Genomic DNA, 22,744 nt, shown 5'->3' on the forward strand with positions numbered 1-22,744 from the left:
ATTTCAAGTACGTAAGTTGCCAGAGAAGGATGCTAAAATATGAAAAAAGATGTTGGAGGCGACTACGAAAGAAAAAAAGAATTAAACTTTTTTTTTGGTTGGGCTCAAAGAAAAAATGATCAAAACCGGCACAGTATTGAGAGAAAGAATAAGGGCATAAAATTATAAACAAGAAAATAAGAAAGAAAAAATAAGTAAGACACATGTATAAACCTTGAAATAAGTGAATCCTACTGCAGAAGACATCTGCATGATGTTTAGGTTCCATTGCCAACATTGTCGGCGATGGTTGTCTTCTAAATTATGAATTCACAATGAAGTCAATTATAAGATATTAAACAACATTAGTTAAATAAAGGATAATAATGAAGCTTAGAAAGATTTACCACCTTATCTCTTTCACCATTTACTTGGGATATGGAAGCAGTAGGTTGAGAGAATCTGGAAAAATGAAAAAAAACATGCAAAGATTAAATAAACCCTAGTAAATTTATTGAAGTTACTTTATATGTTCTCAATTTTGGTCACTTAAGATACCTGATTATTTTAGCTTTTCTTTTCCCATCTTCCACTATAGTAGTAGTGGTTGTGGTAGTAGTAGTATTTGGAGCAGCAACAAACCTCTCAAGCCTAACTTTCTTTTTCGCTTCATCAGCAGCATTAAGATACATAAGTCCCAAACCTAAGAGAACAACAAAGAGTATAAACTATTATCATAAAATCTCAAGAACAAAATGAAATGCAAAAGGGAGAACACAAACAAATGTTGTAAAACCTTTCTGTTCTAGTCTTCCTCTTCTGATCCTCTAAGTACTTCACTGATTCTGATGTGGTTGAAGTAGTACCAAACCTGAAATAAGACACACCCATAGTTGACAAATCAAAAATGATTAGTTTGAGAGGACCACCAAAGTAACTAGAAACAAAACATATAAATGATATTAACTAGTTTGATATGATCAAATAGATGGTTTAATATGAATTGTCAGTCAAGAGTACCAATATGCATTATTCATTAAATAGATCTATTGTGCATTTCAAAATAAACACGATTCATAAAATCATGAATTTATTCAAGGATTTTTCTACTAAAAATTTTGTTCAAGGGTTTATGTGTCGTTCTTTTGCGTTCTTGTCTGTTTACATCTTAAGTTTTCATGTCTATGGAACGTTCTCCAACAAAGACCTAAAAACATTTCAAGTGAAAAGCATATCCTCAACTATATCAAGTAAAATGGTGAATACTTCATATGTTGATTCGTCAAAAGAAAAGCAAACAACTGCCAATACATAAACATATATATACACCATTAATGAAAGTAAAAGACAATAAACAATGAAACCCTACCTTTCAACCCTAGTATTATGTTTCTCATGTTCAGAAAGCTGTACAGGCACGCCAAACCTCTCTGCACGACGGATCTTTTCCTCGATATCAGTAGTAACAGGAATTTCTCCCTTGTCTAACGATACAACCGAATCGGTCTTAACTGTAGAAATCTAAGACTGTTTCAGCTTCTAGGTTTAGAGGTGAAGAAACAATAGATTTGTCGATTGGAGTATCTCTGGTGATGATCATAGAGATTTGATCTAAACTAGAATCATGCTTTGGCTGCTCAAGAGTAATCTGCGAACGAAGCGACATAAGTAAACACAAATACATACACGGTGCTCGCAAATGAAGATGTGAATATGAAAGAGATGCGAGATCGAGAGTTACCTGATCAAGAGACACGCTGCTAATGAAAGGCGAGCAGAACGACGGAGAGGAAAGAATAGGAAAAAGCTGAGAGGAAAGAACGGTAGTGGCTCTTGGGTTGAAAGGGTTTTAATAGAAAAAAGCGATTGGTTTTTTTACCAATCGCTTCTATCACATAACTAATTGGCTATTGGAATATATACCAATCGCGATTAGTTTATATTAATTGGCGCCATTTTTCCGCGGTCTTTTAATAGGTTTATGGCGATTGATATTGTAACAATCGTATTTACTTCAAGCTACTAGCGATTGGTCTCTTGACCGATCGCCATTAAGACAATAGTTGTGATTGGATTTCAATCCAATCGCCATTAAGACAGTGGTAACGATTGTTCTTAATACCAATCGCTATGTTTTCTAGCTAATTGCCCTCTTTTTACTAGTGAAACCAACTCATCTAACCTAAAATCTAAAAAATTCGAACTAGCTCCAAGATCGGTATTGTAGATTTTTTTCTTACTTCCTCCTCTAGCTTCTATCATGTTCCTAGAAATGGTCTTCATAAAATATTAAATGTGGCCCAACATAGAGTGAACACCCACCAACCCGAAATAATATAGTATATTCACCATGCTCGATCCCTAGTTTCAATCATGGATTTAAGGGAAATGATCATGATGAAGTTGTGATCATTTATTTTCTTTTTTTTGAAAGAAAGGAAATGGACATTTGATTTCTTTTCATAATTAGGATTTTTTTTCTTTATATTTATGTTGCTCTAGTTTTCATAAATAGGCTTTTTTCCCTTCTTAGTCATGTTTATCCTCCCTCCTTTTGTGGTCTAGGTGCTTGCCCAATGCGACCAAAGAACACCATAATTATATAAATGAAATTCATTTTAACATTATTTAATTTGTTTGTATCATTTTTTATTTCATTACAATAAATTCAAATTTTTATTATAATATAGGGTATTAAACGTGGGTGTCTACATCATGTCCCTTTTGGACAAAGTTTTGAAATTATGATCGAATTTTAGAAATCGAATTTTTAAGTTTGATATAATAGACACCACATTTACAAAGAACATACTAATTTTATATAGACTTACTTTTATTTGGAAAAGCGTTAAAAGGATGAAGAGATAAAATCTAGTAATCACGTGATCGACGATACTCTAACTTTGGTGTATATTGAGCATCTTGCCATAGGATTAGGATCTTGAAAAAATATTGTCTTTTTCCTTCCATGATATGTAGTAAGATCGTCTTTTAACTCTAGTCAAGGTGTGGTTGGTGACACAAATATCTCATATGGGCATGAATATGAAGACATTACAAAACATTGCAAGAGATTCAAGTCATTTTCCAGTCTAATAAAATATTGAGGCTACTATAGTTCGAGAAACAACTACGTGAGATAGACAAACAATTTCATTATTATGTGGATTGATGAACGCGTATTGATGTTATGCTACTATAGTCTGAAGACCAGCTACACGAGATAACTGAAGAGATTGCATCCTTGTGTGGGGTGACGTCTTACATACACAAGGGATTTTTATTGTCTAGCATGACACCCAATAGTCATGCCCCCTCTTAAATTCAAAGTGTTTCTAGATAGAATCGAACCCGTGACCTTTTGGTCTCTTAAGTCGAGTCTTACCATTAGACTACCTTGGTGGTTTGTTTTTTTCATTGCATTTTGAATTGATAATAATAGCATGAAATAGCCAAGAGAGTTTTCATCGTCTTTTGAATCGACGAAGATTGTATATTAATCTCATGTTATTATAGTCCGTAAATTAGCTACGTGGATAGGCGACTACATCATCTTAACCCCACGATCTTAATCCTAAGTGTGTATCTAATTTGTTTTAGTGTATGTTAGATAAAAATAGTTAATTAATTATTAATTAACTATTTAAATAAGGAACTTAATCAAGTTAATTTTGTGTAGATAAAAGAAAACTGGAAGGAAGCAGCTAATTGGTTATATCTCAAGACAGCGGCTATATCTCTTCGACTTTATAAAAGACGGCGTAACCGGTAGTCTGACCGGTTGTCTATTCGGTTATCCATTAGAAATGAAATTGGTAGTATGATTGGTTGTCTTCTAGGCTTTATATAAGAAGCGGAACTGGTAGACCGATCGGTAGTCTGACCGGTTGTCTACTCGACTTTATATAAGAAGCGGAATTGGTAGACCAATAGGTAGACTGATTGGTAGAATCTTTGGTTCTTTATATTAGAAGCACAACCGGTAAACCAACCGGTAATATCCTAGGTTTTATAAAGAAGGTGCAACCGGTAGACTAATCGGTAGCATCTTCGGTTTTATAAAAGACGGCTCATTCGGTAGAATGTCTAGTTATCCGTTCGGTGCTATGAATGAAACGGAACCAGTAGTATCCTTACTTCGGTCTTACGATATGTAGAATCGATAGTATCTATCCAACGATAGTTTGTCCGGTTATTTATAAGAAGTGCAACCAGTTATATGCTAAAACAATTTTATACATGGCGCAACCGGTAGTTTCAAAATCAATGATATGAAAAACGCTTTCGGTAATTGTAGAGGACTGTCTTCAAACGTCAAGACTATTCCATTGCCATTTTAGTGAAAGATATAATGGGATTAGAATTCTGCCAAATTAATTCAGACTACCATTTCGGTATAAGTCCGATATAGTCTATTGGAAGTATTCGTTTGCTATACTATTCCAGACAGCCAAATCATTAAAAGACAAGAGTGTATGTTGATTGCTCTTTGGAAATCATTAATTCAATTAATGCTATATTGACTTATTATCAGAGTACAAACAAAATCTAAGGATATCCAATCTTCTGTACTACATTGTTCTTCAACCAATGAAATTCAAGAAATGACGTACTATCAAGGAAATATATCTGTTGAAGAAGAAGAATATGACTGTTGTCATATTTCTATTTAAGAGAACAAAGCTCAACCAGATTAAGCACCCTTTATAACCTTGCTCAAGTTCATCATCTGACATACAATTTTCATCTCTTGCTATCAAATCATTCAAGTTTTCAAAAATAGTGTGTGTTAAAAACTCAAGTGTATTACAATATAATTTATTCTGCGTTAGTGGTGAGTATTATAATTTGACAAAATCTGTTTATGTTCAACAGAGTGAGCTTATTAAAGGGTCGAAAACGAGCAGTCATTAAGCCTCGATTGTTCGACTAAACCTTTGTGAGTTGTAAACCGATTGAATATTCTTGTGAATATCCTTCTCAAAGGTTTGAGAAGAAGGGGTGACGTAGGAGTTTTATCTTTAAACATCCATAAATATTGTGTTGTGTCCTCTCACTACTTTCTAAATTGTGTTTTCGTTGCTTCAAGTTGAAACAAACACTTTCGCGCTTGAACTCAGTTCAAGAGTTTGTGACAACTTGCGAAGAATAGAGACCGATACTAACCTCTAACAGGTTTATGATCAACTAGCGTGTGAGTAAGCATTCAACAATAGTCGGACCCTAGTCCCTATTGGCAATCCCGATCCTAACAAGTGGTATCAGAGCGGCTAGTCTTTATTCTCAAGCAACCAGTCACCAGCATGTCTCACTGCAACAAGGCTCTAATGCTCAAAAGTGAAGATTTCATTAACTGGAAGCTACGCATACAAGTTCACTTAGCCTCAATAGACGATGACATGATGTATTTCTTATCTGAAGGTCCAATAAACGAGTGGACAAATAAGGATAGAAGAAAGAACAACCTTGACAACCTAGCCAGAAACGCCATCTACAACACCTTGGATAGAAACACATTCACAAAATTCAGAGCATGCTCTATTGTAAAAGAAGTGTGTGAAAAGTTGACCCAACTGTGTGAGGGCAACGACCAAATAAAGGAGAACCATAAAGAGCAGAAGGATCTGATGGCTGCTGAAAGCAAGGGAACATGGGCCGACAACGATTCAAGCGACTCATCATTCAGCAATAGTGATGATGAAGTTGATACCTTCTTCACGACTGATAAAGAATCTGAGGTATTTGATTTTTCCTATGATGATTTTGCCCAAGATGATTTAACGGGTACACTCAATGACATGGTCATTAAGTACAGAAAACTGTCAGACTCCCTTAATCAAACCATTTCAAAAAGAAAGTCTGATAGTTCAGGTTGTTCATCTCAAATCAATGAGGCTGATGTTTCAATAAATGAGCTCTCATCTGAGAATGAGAAGCTAAAGGAAACAATCAGAACTCTTTCTACTGAAAACCAAAGATTGGAATATATGATTAAATCTTGGACAGGATTTAGAGATGCGGTCAGACTGATGATTAGTCAGCAAAGACCTGTTAGTCTAAAATCCGGTTAGGGATTCGACAATGTAAATCCAGATAAATCCAACAAAAGGTTGACTTATGATAAAAACAAACTTAAATCTTTAAACTTTGTCAAAGGAACGTCAACCAACACAGAACCCAATCCAAGTTGTGATGATTTGACTTTACAGAATGAAGTGAATTATGTTAAGCCAACTTCGAACTGGCTGAAACCTAAAAGAAGGACAACCAGTTGTGTGGTAAGAAAAAAACTTGACAGGAAGTCCATAAATGTTTACCAAAAATCATTCTTTAAAGCTAAAGAATCATCAAAAGGCAGAGATCAATCTACCAAATACAATATACACACACAACGGGAAGTCCATTAAAATAATCAAAGTATGGATTCCCAAGGGACTAATTAACCGTGGACCCAATTAAATATGGGTACCAAAAGGTGTAAATAGTTGAATTTTGCAGGGTAAATAGATTAAACGATTGGAGGATTCAGAATGGTACTCGGACAGTGGGTGTTCAAGGCACATGACAGGAAACAACAAGCTGTTAACCGATATTGTGAAAGAATTCGGCTCAAAGATCATTTTCGGTGATAAGTCTAAGGGTAAGGCTGTGGGAAAGGGTAAAATTTTCCATGGCAACCTAACCATAAATAACGTGCTACTTGTTGAAAATCTATACTATAACTGGCTTAGAATAAGTCAAATGTGTGATATAGGATATAATGTCAAATTCCACAAACAAACATCTTTAGTTAAGAAACAACAGGGAAATACTTTATTGACAGGGCATATGATAGGAAACATTTATAAAGTAGACTAGAAAATTAAATTTCCTAACTCTGTTTGCATGATTGCTAAAAATGACCAAAACAGGTTGTGGCATAAAAGACTAAATCACTTGAATTTTAAAACAATCAACTATAGTTGTACTAAAGAACTAGTCTAAGGCATTCCTAATATGAAATTGTTAAAATATAAGGTATGTTCTTCTTGTCAAATGGGTAAACAAATCAAATCAACTTTCAAATGTAAAGGAAACATTCAATCCAGTAGATGCTTAGAACTTCTTCATATGGATCTTTTCGGACCGATTAGGGTAACCAACTTAGGAGGAATGAACTACACTTTTGTAATTATTGATGATTATTCTAGATATACTTGAGTTATTTTCTTAGTTTCCAAAAATCAAGCAACACCAAATCTGATTAAGATGCTTAAAAGTGTACAAAATGAATGTTTTGTACGTGTTAACAAAATCAGAAGTGATAGAGGCACCAAATTTACTAATAGAGTTTTAACTTCATATCTTGAGGAATCCAGTATTAGACACGAGTTGTCTAGTGCTAGAACCCCTCAATAAAATGATCTAGCTGAGAGGAGAAATAGAACCCTCAAGAAGCTGCCAGATCCATGATAGTCGATTCAGGTGTTGCTCAAAAACTTTGGGCAGAGGATATCAATACCGCATGCCATACTCAAAACCGGTCCATGATAAATAAACGTCTTAATAAAACGCCTTTTGAGGTTTACCATGAAAAGGTTCCTAATATCTGGTATTTTAGGATTTTTGGGTGTAAGTGTTACATACACTACAATGACAAAAACTATTTGACCGCTTTTGACGCTAAATCAGATGTTGGTATCATGTTAGAATATTCAGAAGTTAGTAAAGCATATAGAGTCTATAACAATATGAATCTTACTGTTGAAGAATAATCTCATGTTGTATTTAATGAATCTATTGAAAGTAACACATCCTCAACCGTTGACTTATCTAATAGATTGAAAATATAAATATTCAATCTAATAGTGAAGATGAAGTTCTAGTCTACCAAAGATTTGTTTATGACCAACTGGTTAACAACACTGAAGTTCAGCAAGATCAGTTTTTCCACAACATTTGGTTGACATCTCGGATAATGTCGAGGAAATCGGTCGGCCTGACATTGATCAGCCTACCGGTCAGTCAAATCTTGATCAAATAACCGGTCGGTTAGAAAGCATTTCAGGACCAAACTTTAAATGGAATAAAGATCATCTTCCTGAGCTAATTATAAGTAACCCTCTGCACCCATCAGAACTGGCATCAATTGTTACAAGAATATGCAAATTCTGCATTTATTTCACAGATTGAACCTAAAAAGGTGGATGAAGCATTGCTGCATCCCGATTGGATTTTAGCAATGCAAGAGGAACTAAATCAGTTTGAGAGAAATAAAGTCTGCATCTAGTTCCAAGACCAGCTAATCAATCTGTCATTGGAACTAGATGGGTCTTTCGAAATAAAGTCAATGAAAACGGCTTGGTTACGAGGTATAAGTCTAGACTAATGGCCCAAGGATACAAACAAGAAGAAGGCATTGATTTTGAAGAATCATTTACTCATGTTGCCAGACTAGAGGCTATTATAATATTTCTAGTATGTTGCATTTAAAAATTTCAAAGTTTTTCAAATAGATGTTAAAAGTGTTTTCTTTAATGGTATCATAAATTAAGAGGTGTACGTTGAACAACTTCCCGGTTTAAAAATTCTGTATTGATTAGTCATGTTTATAGATTGAACAAAGATCTTTACGGTCATAAACAAGCTCCTAGAGCATGGTATGATACACAAACAAAATTTCTGTTTGATCATGATTATATATAGGATCTGTAGATAAAATATTATTCAAATTTGAGAACAATGAGCGTATACTACTTATACAAATATATGTAGATGATATTATCTTCGGTTCAACAAAGTCAAAATTATGTGACAAATTTTCTAAAATGATGACTGACAAATTTGAAATGAGTATGATGGGGGAGCAGAGCTTCTTCTTAGGCCTTCAGGTTCTGCAGATTGAAGGGGACACTTTCATAAATGAAGCAAGTATATAAAAGAGCTAATAAAGAAGTTAGGCATGGAAAACTGCTATGCTGCTTCAACCCCAATGAGTTCCTCAATCAAGCTAGATAAAGATGAAGATGGTCAAAGTGTTGACATCACGGCATATTGTGGAATCATTGGCTCACTTCTCTACCGAACAACAAGCCGACCAGACATTCTATTTGTAGTTGGAGTCTGCGGGAGATTTCAGGATAATCCTAAACAATCTCATTATATTGCTGCTAAAAGAATATTAAAATATCTCAAGGGAACTCAAAATATGGGACTGTGGTATCCGAAGGATTCCAGTTTGAATTTAACAAGTTACTTTGATGCAGACTATGCATGATGTAAAGTAGACAGAAAAAGTACAACCGAGACTTACCAGTTTTTAGGTGACCGACTCATATTATGGTACAACAAGAAGAAAACGTATGTTGAAACCTCAACGGCAGAAGCAGAGTACCTTACAGTCGGCAACTGTTCTACTTAACTTCTCTAGATTCAACAATAGCTAAGGGATTTTGGTATTACAACTGAGGAGTCCACAATATTCTATGATAACACAAGCGCCATTGCAATTACATATAATCTAGTGTTGCACTCAAAGACAAGGCACATCGATATCCAACATCATTTTATCTGAGAACATGTGACGTAGAAGCATATTCGGCTAGAATATGTGTCGAACAAGTGGTCGATATTTTCACCAAGCCACTCCAGGAGGCTAAGTTTACTCACTTTTGAAATATTTTGGGTCTTGCTGATATTAACTAATTTTTTCTTTAAAATTTCGGCATGTGTTTAAGGAGAAACTCCCTTAAAAAGAAGAATCTCTTGCATTTAGATTCATGAAAATCCGAGAACATTCTCAAGGAGAAGCTCTTGCATCTCAAAAATATATTCTCAGTATAAAACTTTGAACTCGGTATTCTCAGTATTCTCCGGTTTCAAAACTGAAAAGAGGGAGACACTAAATCTTTCCCCTCTATCTATGCCTTATCTTTCATGTTCTTACTATCTTTAATTTTGTGTTGAAATATCTGGTTTACATTACAAACTTTATTTATCATTATGCTTATTGAATATGAATGCTTCATGATAAATCTGCTTTTAAAAATACTAGTTTTGATAGTTTTAAGGTTAAAACAATCAAAAAGGGAGAAATTGCAAGAAACCAGATCACCATTTTCAATAAAACAAACAGGCTTTAATAATTTATTCTAAAAAATCAAAGAGAGAGAAATTATTAGATTAAAAATGAAACATTATTCTATCATAAATAACCAACGATTATAAAATTACAAGGTTTTGAATATTTAGATTAAATAATCAAAAAGGGAGAAATTGTTAGATGAAAATAGTTAATTAATTATTAATTAAATATTTGAATAAAGAACTTAATCAAGTTAATTTTGTGCAGATAAAAGAAAATCGAAGGAAGCAGCTAATTGGTTATATCTCAAGACAACAGATATATCTCTTCGGCTTTATAAAAAACAGCGCAACCGGTAGTCTGACCGATTGTCTGTTCAACTATCCATAAGAAACGCAACCGGTAGTCTGAATGGTTGTCTACTCGGCTTTATATAAGAAACAGAATCGGTAGACCAATCATTAGTTTGATCGGTTGTCTGCTCGGCTTTATAAAAGAAGCATAACCGGTAGACCAATCGGTAGACTGATCGGTAGCATCTTCGGTTCTTTATATAAGAAGTGCAACCGGTAGACCAACCGGTAATATCCTCAGTTTTATAAAGAAAGTGCAACCGGTAGACTGATTGGTAGCATCTTCAGTTTTATAAAAGACGGCTCAATCGGTAGAATGCCCAATTATCCGTTCAGTGTTATGAATGAAACGGAACTAGTAGTATCCTTACTCCGGTCTTACGATATGTAGAATCGGTAGTATCTATCCAACGGTAGTTCGTCCGGTTATTTACAAGAAGCGCAACCGGTTATATACTAAAACAATTTTATACAAGGCGCAGCCGGTAGTTTCCAAATCAATGATATGCAAAATGCTTTCGGTAATTGCAAAGAGTAGTCTTCAAACATCCAGACTGTTCTATTGCCATTTTAGTGAAAGATATCTTGGGAGAAGGAGCTTGCTAAATTAATTCAGACTACCATTTCGGTATAAGTCCAATATAGTCTATTGGAAGCAGTCGTCTGCTATACAATTCCAGACAGCCAAATAATTAGAAGACAAAAGTGTTTGTTGATTGCTCTTTGGAAATCATTAATTTAATTGATGCCATGTTGACTTATTATCAGAGTACAAACAAAATCAAAGGATATCACATCTACTGTACTACACTAATTTTCAACTAATCAAATTCAAGAAACGACGCACTATCAATGAAATATATACCCGTCGAAGAAAAAGAATATGACCGTTGTCATATTTCTATTTAAAAGAACAAAGCTCAACCGGATTGAACACCTTTTACAACTTTTCTCACGTTCATCATCTGACATACAATTTTCATATCTTGCTATCAAATCATTCAAGCTTTCAAAACAGTGTGTTGGAAACTCAAGTGTATTACAATATCATTTATCCTGTGTGAGTGGTGAGTATTATAAGTTTCTGTTCAAGAGAGTGAGCTTATTAAAGGGTCGAAAACGAGCAGTCATTAAGCCTCAGTTTTTCGACTAAACCTGTGTGAGTTGTAAACCGATTGAATATTCTAGTGAATATCCTTCTCAAAGGTTTGAGAAGAAGGGGTGACGTAGGAGTTTTATCTCCGAACATCCATAAATACTATGTTATCTCCTCTCACTACTTTCTAAACTGTGTTCGTTGCTTCAAGTTGAAACAAACACTTCCGTGCTTGAACTCGGTTCAAGAGTTTGTGACAACTTGTGAAGAATAGAAACCGATACTAGTCTCTAACAGGGTTATTATCAACTAGCATGTGTGTAAGCGTTCAACAATAGTCGGACCCTAATCCTTATTGTCGATCCCGATCCTAACAGTGTATGTATTTAATTAGTTCGAAATACGTAACAGACTTCTTCAGATAAATAAATGATAATGTTAACTTGGTAGATTGACGTCTACAAAATTTATCAGCCATGCGGTTGAGTAGTTCGGGGAGACATCTGATCACACAAGTTTTGTTTGGGTTGTATCATTTACATTATAAGCGACTTACTACTTAATATTTACAACTACTTAATGTCTCGGTGGGGGAGACCCTTGGTCAATGTGTGGGAGGCTCTTAGTCGAGGTGTGGAAGGCTCTCAATTGATGTGTAGAAAGCTCTCTATCAGGTGCAAGAGACTCTCATTCCTAGGCCATGAATTCTCGGTCTAGTGTGATTCCTCGGTCGGGGTGTGAGGAGCTCTTGGTGTAGGGCTAGGAATCTTCAATTGGATGTGAGATTCCTTGGTTGGGTGCAAGGGAGGGTTTGAATTTCTTGGTCCTGAATTGAACCCTAGTTGAGCCATCGGTCGAACGTCAAGAACATCAAACTAGATGTTTGATGTTTTCGACTAGGTCATTGATCCATTGATTCAAGGGCATGGAAAGCTTTGTCTAGTACAAAGGATAGTTTATAACATCATCCTGATGCATCATTCGGCCGGAATGATGTCTCACTCAACTCAAACAGTTTTGTTACAAAAAATATGTTTTTGAGTTTTAAGGTTTAATGAAGCATAAGGAGTTTGTCAATAGCTTCCTTATGCTTCATATGGTTGAATGAAACCAAAACATGAACACTGCTTTTCGTTTTCAACAATTCAAGAAATAAAAATTTTATTTTTATAAAAGAACTAGTTTTTAATGAAACATGATAGGTATAACTTAGAATTGATTTTAATATGTTCTTAATATCCTTAGAAACATATTAGAATGGTTTTCAGGTTACTATTCTTGAGTAATAACTCAAGAACATAAATCCGATTTTGAAAATTTTCAAAATGAAATTTGGTTAATTTTTATTTAGGTAGATTGATTATGTTTTATTTCGATAGAAAATTATAAATAATCCTAGGATCGTTTTTCAATCAAGAAATCAGATAATCAAGTAGTATATAAAATTAGTCGAACTAAAATGTAAAAAAATCAATTTAAAATTGTAAATCGAATTACATTATGATTATAAGATTATTATAAGTTGAAGAATACTCCTGAACTCTTTTAAAATCTTACCAACTACCTAGATCCGAGCATTACAGTGTTACATAGAATTTTCCAAAAAAAAAACGTGAAGATCTTTAATGGCAGATGTTATTCGGGATTGATTGAGGGCTTAAAGGTGAATCTCTAACATTCAGTTTGTTTAGAGGATGTTATTTATAGACTCCAAGATCGGTTTATCGACCTAGTGGCCTTGATTTAATCAATAGACCATCAATGGTCTTTTTTGTTATCATTGGCCAGTTGCCCGTTTAGGCATTGTTTTTGCCTCATGCTATAAATGAAATGATCACTAGAGTAGGGTGATCATTTCACCTTTTGAATGAATCAAATGGTGGAGAAATGACAAAGTTCTATCTTTGAAAAATCAAAGATGGAAGTTGTTCTTATCATGTTCGTCGTCGCAAGGAAGTAGACAAACAAGGAGAAACGATGTCGTTTTGGTGAAATTACGGATGCATGTGCGTTCTGTCTCTGCTTCGGAGTTTCGTCGTGTCTAAGCTAATGACATTAAAATGCGCATTAGTTGTTCCGCTACTTCGCGAACAATTTATCTAACACAAAGTTTTCTTGTCCAATTTATATTTCTTTATGAGTTTAATGGAAAGATGGAGTGAGTAGATGTTGAAGTGACCTTCATGTTGTTGTGTGTAACATTCACTGAGTCTTTACAAGCATTGGTCAAGGATTATGAATCTTTCATTGGTGATTATCCTAAAAATGATTGATTTTTGTCTAAGGGTAGCCTTGATCTTCGGGTCTTGTTCACATATCTTAAAGTCTACAAGATCATGGTATAGAAATGACCATAGGTATTTGTTGAAAAATCTACTTTTATTTGACGCGAATATCAACAAATCATTCATGTCAGATGCATTTTTTTTAATAACTATCGACCGATAGTATTTGATTAATGTTTGTTGGGATAGTCGTATAAAAATGACTAGAGTTAATATTAGTAGGTGAGACATAAGGGGACAAGAAAATTTGACAAACTTATATATGTAACTTACTAACCAGTAATATTTTTAAGAGATCATATGCTAGTGATCGTTGTACTATCAACATAAAAGTTTACGTGAGAGTTCATAAACATGTCATGGAAGTTACTAATAAGTAATATGTTAGATCGATCATATATAAATGATCGTGGTACTATCAACATATAGGTTTACTAGAGTTAATAAACTTGTCACGCAAGTTACTAATAAGTAACATTTTAATCGATCGTATATAAATATTATAGTAATATCAATAGATAGGTTTATGTGAGAGTTGATAAATTTGTCACGAAAGTTACTTACAAGTAATATTTTGAATGATCATATATAAATGATCGTAATACTATCAACATATAGATTTGCGTGAAAGTTGATAAACTTGTCACAGAAGTTACTAACAAGTAACATGTTTGAAACAATCATATATAAATGGTCGTAGTAACATTTTGAGTGATCATGTGTGAATGATTTATGAGTACCTATTGGAAAATAGGATTTATTTGTGAATATTGGTAAAAGTTTATCATAGAAGTTGGTAAACTTGTCACGAAAGTTACTAACAAGTAACGTGTAGGATGATCATATATAAATGATCGTGGTACTATCAACATATAGGTTTATTGTGATAGTTGATAAATTTCTCACAGAAGTTACTACCAAGTAACATGTTGGAATGATCATATATAAATGATCGTGTTACTATCAACAAATATTTTATCGTGAAAATTGATAAACTTGTCACGGAAGTTACTAAGAAGTAAAAAGTTGGAACGATCATATATAATGAATGTGGTACTGTCAACAGATAGGTTATCGAGATTGTAGGGTTTCTATACCTATCGAGAGATAGATTTTTTTGTGTGGATCATGTACGAATGATCTCAACACTTATTGATAGTTAAGGTTTTTGTGTCTATCGAAAGATAGGGTTTTGTTGAATCATGTAAAAATGATCACTAATACTTATACACAAATAAGGTTTGTGTATTTATCAAGAGATAGAGTTTTGGTGGATCATTTACGAATGATCTCGGATACTTATAGATAGATATTTTTGTACCAATCGAGAGATAGAGTTTTTGATAGGATCGGCGTAATCAATAGAGACGGGGGTCTGGCTATTGATGACGGTTTCGGAAAAATGATTTGATAGAAATCCTGTTAGGGATTTAAATTACTTTCTATTCTTCACAAACCCTTGAAAACTCTAGAACGATTCAAGTGCGGAAACGTTTGCTCAGGTTTGAAGCTAAGAACCAAAGAATGATAACATGACAGAATGAAAATGAAACAACAGTTTGTTTATAGATGTTCAGAACAAAATTCTCCTACGTCACTCCTTCTTCAAACCAACGGAAGAATTCACTATACGTTTCTTAGAATCAAATACAGTTGCACGACTAGCTCACTGTTGAACAGAACAGACTCTATTCAACTTAAAGTATATTTAAGAATGTCACCCATCTAAACAATACTTTGATTCTAACTCTCTTTTGATGTACACACAGTAAAGCAAGAAAGCAGTTCTTAAGATTGAAAATTTAGTAAATCTCTCGTATGCATATTTTTTAGTGTTCAACAATTGTAAGATCGATATCTCTCTGTAATTCAAGAAGTTCTTTCGTTGTCCTTGAAGATCTTTAAATATAGATCAAGTACCAACGATCGAATATTCTATAATGACATGTGGCGAACTTCCATTGGAACGCCTCCATAGTATACAACAGACTATGAGCACCAGGATCGTGGCCGTACCAATCTGGTAGTGCGCCAAATATTCTTCTAGGATATTCCTTCAAGAAACAAGTAGTGGAAAGAATATTTTTTTACGTGGCATTAGATGATTGGTTGCAACTGGCTGTCGTACTAATCTGCACTAAAAAGTGGAGCAGGAGTAGCATACAACTAGTTGATCGTGGGTAGACGGATGCTAGCTTCAAGCAACTACTTAAGCGTGACATTAAACGTTTTTCACTTAGACTTACAAGTCTAATGAAATTAGACACCCACGTCTAATAGCAGGATCCATTAGACCACCGAGTCTAATGAGATTAGACGACACGTCTAATTACGGTTCCCTTCAGACTAATCTGAAGGAGTTAAACTGCACGTCTAACTTTCATCTGTTAGACGACACGTCTAACTATGGTTCCTTCAGACTAATCTGAAGGAGTTAGACTGCACGTCTAACTACGCATCCCTTCAGACTAATCTGAAGGAGTTAGACTGCCCGTCTAACTTTAATCTGTTAGACGGCACATTTAACTACGCATCCCTTCAGACTAATCTGAAGGAGTTAGACTGCACATCTAACTTTCATCTGTTAGACGACACGTCTAACTACGCATTCCTTCAGACTAATATTAAGGAGTTAGACTGCACGTCTAACTATGTCTGTTAGACTGCACGTCTAACTACGTCTGTTAGACTGTACGTCTAAATACGTCTGTTAGACTGCACGTCTAACTACGTATCCATTAAACTGCACGTCTAACTACGTCTGTTAGATTGCACGTCTAACTACATATTTGTTAGACTACACGTCTAACTATGTATGTTAGACTACATGTCTAACTACGTATCCGTTAGACTGCACATCTAACTACGTCTGATAGACTACACGTCTAACTACATATATGTTAGACTGCACGTCTAACTACGTCTGTTAAACTGCATGTCTAACTACGTATCTGTTACACTACACGTTTAACTATGTCTGTTAGACTATACGTCTAACTATGTCTGTTACACTACATGTCTAACTACGTCTATTAGACTGCACATCTAACTATGTATCTGTTAGTCTGCACGTCTAACTACGACTGTTAGATTGCACGTCTAATTACGTCTGTTAGACTGCACGTCTAACTAGGTCTGTTAGACTACACGTCTAACTCAATGCATCTAATGACCAATCAGTTTAATGATCTTCATTCAGACTTAGTCTAATATAACATGTTTTCGTTACACCTGCACTAAAAACGATTAGGCGGCTTAATTAAAGTTTTAAACCAATACATTATGAAAATTCCATTAGCCAAAATATTTTGACCCTTAGTCAAAATAATCTGACCCAACAATTTCCCCCTTTTTGATGATGATGTTAAAACTTTTCATAGATAACAAAATGAACATGAGTAATGCAGTAGATAGCGACAGACTATTCATATGCCATAATTAGATAAACACATAACAACATTGAAATGATTCTTCCTTCCTCTTAACTCTAAGGCTAATCTTTTCCCCTTTCTTTCCCCCTTTTTAACATTATCTGGGAAGGGAATCAACACCTGACTCTAGGGCTAAAGATAGAACCGAGTTAAGCTCGTCCCTGTTTCTCTTCTTCGACCTGAGCCTATTCACCCTAAGAACATAATCGACAACCTTCTAGTTGTTCAAGATTTTGGAAGAGGAGGCATGAAACCCATGACCAGGTTCATCAAGAAGACAACAAAGTAATGCACAAAGAGGAGCGTCATAGCCGAAGATCTTCTTCCGGGAGCAGATCATTCTAACTAGGTAGTTGAAGAAGAATTTCAACTAGTTGATGGCTACACCTCTTGTGATGGCCACCATTATTTCAAAGACCTTCGTACAGTAGATGTAGAAGGAGTCTTTTGTAAGGAGGGATTTGGAGATGATGTCCTTGAGTAGGGCATACTCAACTTCCAAGAAGTTACTCTTCCCGTGATACTCAATAGGAAGAGTTTCCTCTTCAGAGGTTTGATCTGAAAAGACATGCATCATTTCAGACAGTATCTCATTTGAGGAAGAAGGAAACTCATGGATTCCTTCAGTTGGGAGTCTGAAGAACATGCCCAATGTTTCTTCAGTGAAGCAAATGTCTTTGCCAAGAATATTCGCACGAATGTATTTACTATGGTAAAAGCTAGCGATTTCGAAGAACTCACGAATGGCTTGTTCGTGATAAATGCAGTGAGGGCGAATTAACTTCTTCAACCCAGAAGCTTTCAATGATTCAAACATTTGAACTATTCTAGGAATCGTCAAAGTAGAAACAGATTTGAAATCTACTTACAGGGATTTTGGAGAGAAAGAAGTCATTTTGGCAAGATGAACACATGAATTTGATGATTCGAATTCTATAGAGAGAGACAAGGATTTAGGAGTACTCAACCATTTGAGTGAAACCATTCATTAAATATCAGAGAGCTAACGTATAAAAATTAATGTTTAATGATTATACCAACCGGAAAAAATTTCAAAAACCTATTCCCAAGGGACACAACTATCAATTAATATTAATAATGAAACTGCACAATTTATATTAGACGTATAGAAGAAAGTTATCAGAAATTTTAGTCACTTTTGAAAAATTGAGAGACACCTGACTTCAATCTATTTGAGAACTGACTGATTTATTTTTGGCGGGAAAAAAAAGGTACATAGACAGATACATTTGCAGACGACAGCTGTCCTGATAGCCAAAAGATGAAAAGTCTAAGTACACAAGTAGTTAGACGTTTAATCTACTTTTCACATTTTTCACTTATAATTGGGAAATCCGTCTATTAGACGTTGTCTTCTAATCAAGTTTGTCTTATAAACGTCTAACGTCTATTAGACGTAGACGTCTAATTATGCATAAACACCACGTGCTGCACGTGTGTCTGGTTATACGTGAGCTTCCACTTGCTCTTGTCATAAAAATGTCTAACGTCTATTAGACGTATACGTCTAACCGCGCAGGATAATTAACCAAGACAAGATTTCCCGAAAGAAGATAAAAACTACTTGAGTAGCGTACGTCTAAGTAGTCATGCTTCTTAAACTTCTAGCTCATTGGACGTATTAAGACCTCTATCTTCTTGTCTATCCAGTTATGTTTTGAACAATATATTCCCCCTCAGTTTATGCACATAACAACATCAATCAAGATCAACAATTCCTAAAATGTTTCTAAATGAGAAAACATAGCTTCAAGTAGAGGCTTCGTGAAGATATCTGCACTTTGTTGATCTGTTGGGATGTATTCAAGACGAATCTGCGATGCCTGATTTCAATGTGTTTTGTCCGATAGTGCAGAACTGGATTATAAGTGATTGCGATAGCACTTGTGTTGTCGCAGAAAATTGGAGATTTTTCAGCCTCAATCCCATAGTCCCTAAGCTATTGTTGAACCCACAAAAGTTGAGAGCAACAACTGCCAACAGCAAGGTACTCTACTTCAGCTGTAGACGTGGCAACCGACGTCTACTTTTTGCTGAACCATGAGATAAGACGATCTCCAAGGAACTGGCAAGTTCCACCCGTGCTCTTTCTATCAATTTTGCACCCTGCATAATCTGCATTTGAGAAACTAGTTAAATTGAATCTGGAATCCTTCGGATACCACAGTCCATAATTTTTAGTTCCCTTCAAATACTTCAGAATGCGTTTAGTAATAGTAAAGTGAGAGAGTTTAAGATTAGCCTGTAATCTTCCGCAGACACCAATGACAAATTGAATATCTGGTCTACTGGCAATAACATAGAGCAATGACCCAATAAAACCTCTAAAAGCTGTGACATCTACACTTTGACCACCATCATCTTTTTCCAATTTACTAGAGGTGCTAATTGGAGTGGATGTAAAAGAGCAGTTCTCCATCCCAAAATTCTTTAGCAACTCTTTGGTATACTTGGCCTGATTGATGAGGGTTCCTTTCTCCAGCTGACGAACTTGAAGACTGAGAAAGAAAGTTAATTCTCCCATCTTGTTCATTTCAAATCCGTCCTACATCAGCTTGGCAAACTTCTCACACAATTTCGGGTTAGTTGATCCAAATATAATATCATCAACATATATTTGAACAAGCAGAATGTGAGAGTCTTTAGTGAATTTAAACAATGTTTTATCCACAGTTCCAATAACAAAGTCATTATCAAACAAAAATTCAGTCAAAGTGTCATACCAAGCTCTAGGAGCTTGTTTCAAACCATACAAAGCTTTGTCAAGTTTAAAAACATGATTTGGTAAAGTATGATCTACAAAACCAGGAGGTTGCTCAACATAGACATCTTCATTTAATTTACCATTTAAAAATGCACTTTTCACATTCATTTGAAAGACTTTAAAATTCTTAAATGATGCATACGCTAGGAAGACTCTAATTGCCTCATGTTTTGCTACAGGTGCAAAAGACTCATCAAAGTCGATACCTTCCTCCTTTCTGTATCCTTGAGCAACTACACGGGCTTTGTTTCTAACAACCAAGCCATCTTCACTAAGCTTATTTATAAAGACCCATCTTGTTACTATGGCCGACTGATTAGTCGGTCTAGGAGTTAGATGTCATACTTTATTTCTCACAAATTGGTTTAATTCCTCTTGCATAGCATTTATCCAATCTGGATCAGCCACTGCTTCACCAATTTTCTTGAGTTCAATTTGAGAAATAAAGGCAGAATTTGTCATTTCATCCATCAATTGACGCCTTGTACTTCGAGGAGAGAAAGGATTTCCGATGATTAATTATGGTGGATGATTCTTGTTCCATCTGAAGTTGGATCCAAAGGGATTGGTCATCTGAACAGGTGACTCCGGGACGTCCGAACTTTTAACAGTTTGTTGAACAGGAGTTTGTACGTCTGGTTGGATTTCAACCGGATCAACCACAAGATCTGACAATGACATCCGTTTATCTAGAGCTTTTTCCTCATTTATAAACTCAATACTCATCACTTCTAATCTGTTAGCAAGGTAGATGAGATCGATGGAGTTACTCTCAATAGGCTCATCAAAGATAACATGAAGGGATTTCTCAACAGTTTGAGTTTTGTTGTTAAATACCCTATAAGCCTTTCTTACTGAGGAATATCTCAGCATGAATCCAGTATCTTCTTTAGCATCATAAGCAGTCAAATAAACCTTTCCATTGTTATGAATAAAACATTTACACCCGAATACTTTGAAGTATGAAACTGTGGGAATTCTCCCGTAATACAGTTCATAGGGAGTTTTATCAAAACTTTTGTTAATTATTGACCGATTTTTTGTGTAACAAGCTGTGTTTATGGCTTCTGCCCAGAACCTCTAAGGTACGTCTAATTTAGCTAGCATGGATCTCGTAGCTTCCTTTAGAGTCCTCACTCTTCGCTCAACAATGCCATTCTACTGTGGAGTTCTGGCACTAGACAACTCGTGCCTAATCCTAGACTCCTCGAGAGAAGAGGAAAGGTATCTGTTTGTGAACTCAGTTCCCTGATCACTTCTAATGTAAATAATATTAAAATATTTCTGATTCTGAATTCTTTTAAATATTCTAATCAAGTTTACAACAGTTTTATCCTTTGATGGTAAAAATGCTACCAATGTAAATCGCGAAAAATCATCAATAACAATTAGGGTGAATTTCATTCCTCCTAAGCTCTTTACAAGAATTGGACCAAACAGATCCATGTGTAACAGTTCTAAGCAACGACTGGATTGAGATTTCTCTTACTTTTGAATGATGATCTGCCATGTTTGCTTAACTGGCAAGCATAACATATCTCGTCCTTAGAAAACTGTAATTTAGGTAATCCAACAACAAAATTGTTTGAATGAATGTTGTTAATGGTTTTAAAAGTCAAATGGTTTAATCTTTTATTCCATAACCATTTCTTGTCATTCTTGGCAATCATGCACATAGGATCAGATAATTCTTTTTGCCAATTCATTTTATATGAGTTTCCTACTCTACTAGCGGTTAATAAAGTATTACCATGTTGATCCTTAACTAGGCATGCATGAATTTGAAAATCAACTGATAGACCATTATCACATAACTGACTAATACTAATCAAGTTATAGCACAGATTGTCAACAAGTAACACGTCATTAATGGTTAGATTACCATAGATAATCTTACCCTTACTCATGGTCTTACCCTTCTTGTTATCACCAAAAGTGATCTTAGGTCCAGAATAATCTGCTATATCAGTGAGAAGTCGTCTATTTCCTGTCATATGTCTGGAACAGCCGCTATCAAGATACCATACAGATTCCTCGAGACCATCATTCACTTGTACCTACACAAAATAATATTTACAATCTTTTGGTATCCACATTCAATTGGGTCATCGGTCAATCAGTCCCTTAGGAATTCATATGTGAGTTATTCTGATTGATTTCCCATTTTGTGTTATGATTAATGCGTATGATTTTGACATAGCAGACGCCTTCCTACTAGCCACTAATCCCTTAGTCTTTGAAGATGATTTTGTTTTAGAAATTCTTGACTTCTTGCCAAGTTTTAGATAGTCAGACTTGCTAGCTGCTTCTAACTTATTTTTCAGTCAGATAACAGTCGGCGGAACATAATTTATTTTATTCTTCAAAGCTAATTCATTATGAATTGGATCAGATTCACTATCAGTTAAACTCTCTTTGACAAAGTTTATAGACTTAAACTTGTCAGTGGCTGAGTTTGACTTTTTGCAAGGCTAGTTTGAGTCATTGCCATCAAATCCTAAACCAAATCTAGATTTAGCAGGTTTCAACAGACTATTCTGATATTTGACAGCTTCTCCATACCTCGTCCAAGATCTAACAACATAGTTTAACCTTTTGTTTTCAGAAGAAAGAGTTTGAATCTGTTCCTTGTGCATCTCATTCTCGGATGAGATCTCTACTACTTTCTTTTCAAAGACATTTGATTCCGAAGTTTTGTGTGAAGAAGAAATGTTGGCCTCATATTTTACTTTCATTTGATAAAAGGAATCTG

The 22,744-nt window shown here is 35.0% G+C and overlaps 1 protein-coding gene across 1 annotated transcript; it reads right to left on the reverse strand.

Moving 5' to 3' along the window:
• Nucleotides 1–286: 286 nt before the first annotated feature.
• On the reverse strand, nucleotides 287–2,241 carry LOC124918507 (protein MODIFIER OF SNC1 11-like). The gene is made up of 5 exons (XM_047458623.1): nucleotides 2,220–2,241; nucleotides 1,349–1,490; nucleotides 762–850; nucleotides 538–682; nucleotides 287–441 (listed from the first exon to the last, which is right to left on the reverse strand). The coding sequence occupies exons 1-5, from the start codon at nucleotides 2,239–2,241 to the stop codon at nucleotides 345–347; spliced, it is 495 nt and encodes a 164-aa protein (XP_047314579.1). The 3' UTR covers nucleotides 287–344.
• Between the last annotated feature and the right edge of the window lie 20,503 nt (nucleotides 2,242–22,744).

The sequence above is a fragment of the Impatiens glandulifera genome, unplaced genomic scaffold (assembly GCF_907164915.1).
Source record: "Impatiens glandulifera unplaced genomic scaffold, dImpGla2.1, whole genome shotgun sequence".
Taxonomy (NCBI): Eukaryota; Viridiplantae; Streptophyta; class Magnoliopsida; order Ericales; family Balsaminaceae; genus Impatiens; species Impatiens glandulifera.

What these genes read in the sequence shown, in the direction of transcription:
- LOC124918507 (XM_047458623.1), bottom strand. Translation starts at nt 2,241, where the DNA reads ATGATAGAAGCTAGAGGAGGAA. An exon ending in CATAATACTAGGGTTGAAAG is followed by an intron (nt 851 to 1,348) that starts GTAGGGTTTCAT and finishes GTCTTATTTCAG; the next exon opens with GTTTGGTACTACTTCAACCA. An exon ending in AGAAAGGTTTTACAACATTT is followed by an intron (nt 683 to 761) that starts GTTTGTGTTCTC and finishes TTGTTCTCTTAG; the next exon opens with GTTTGGGACTTATGTATCTT.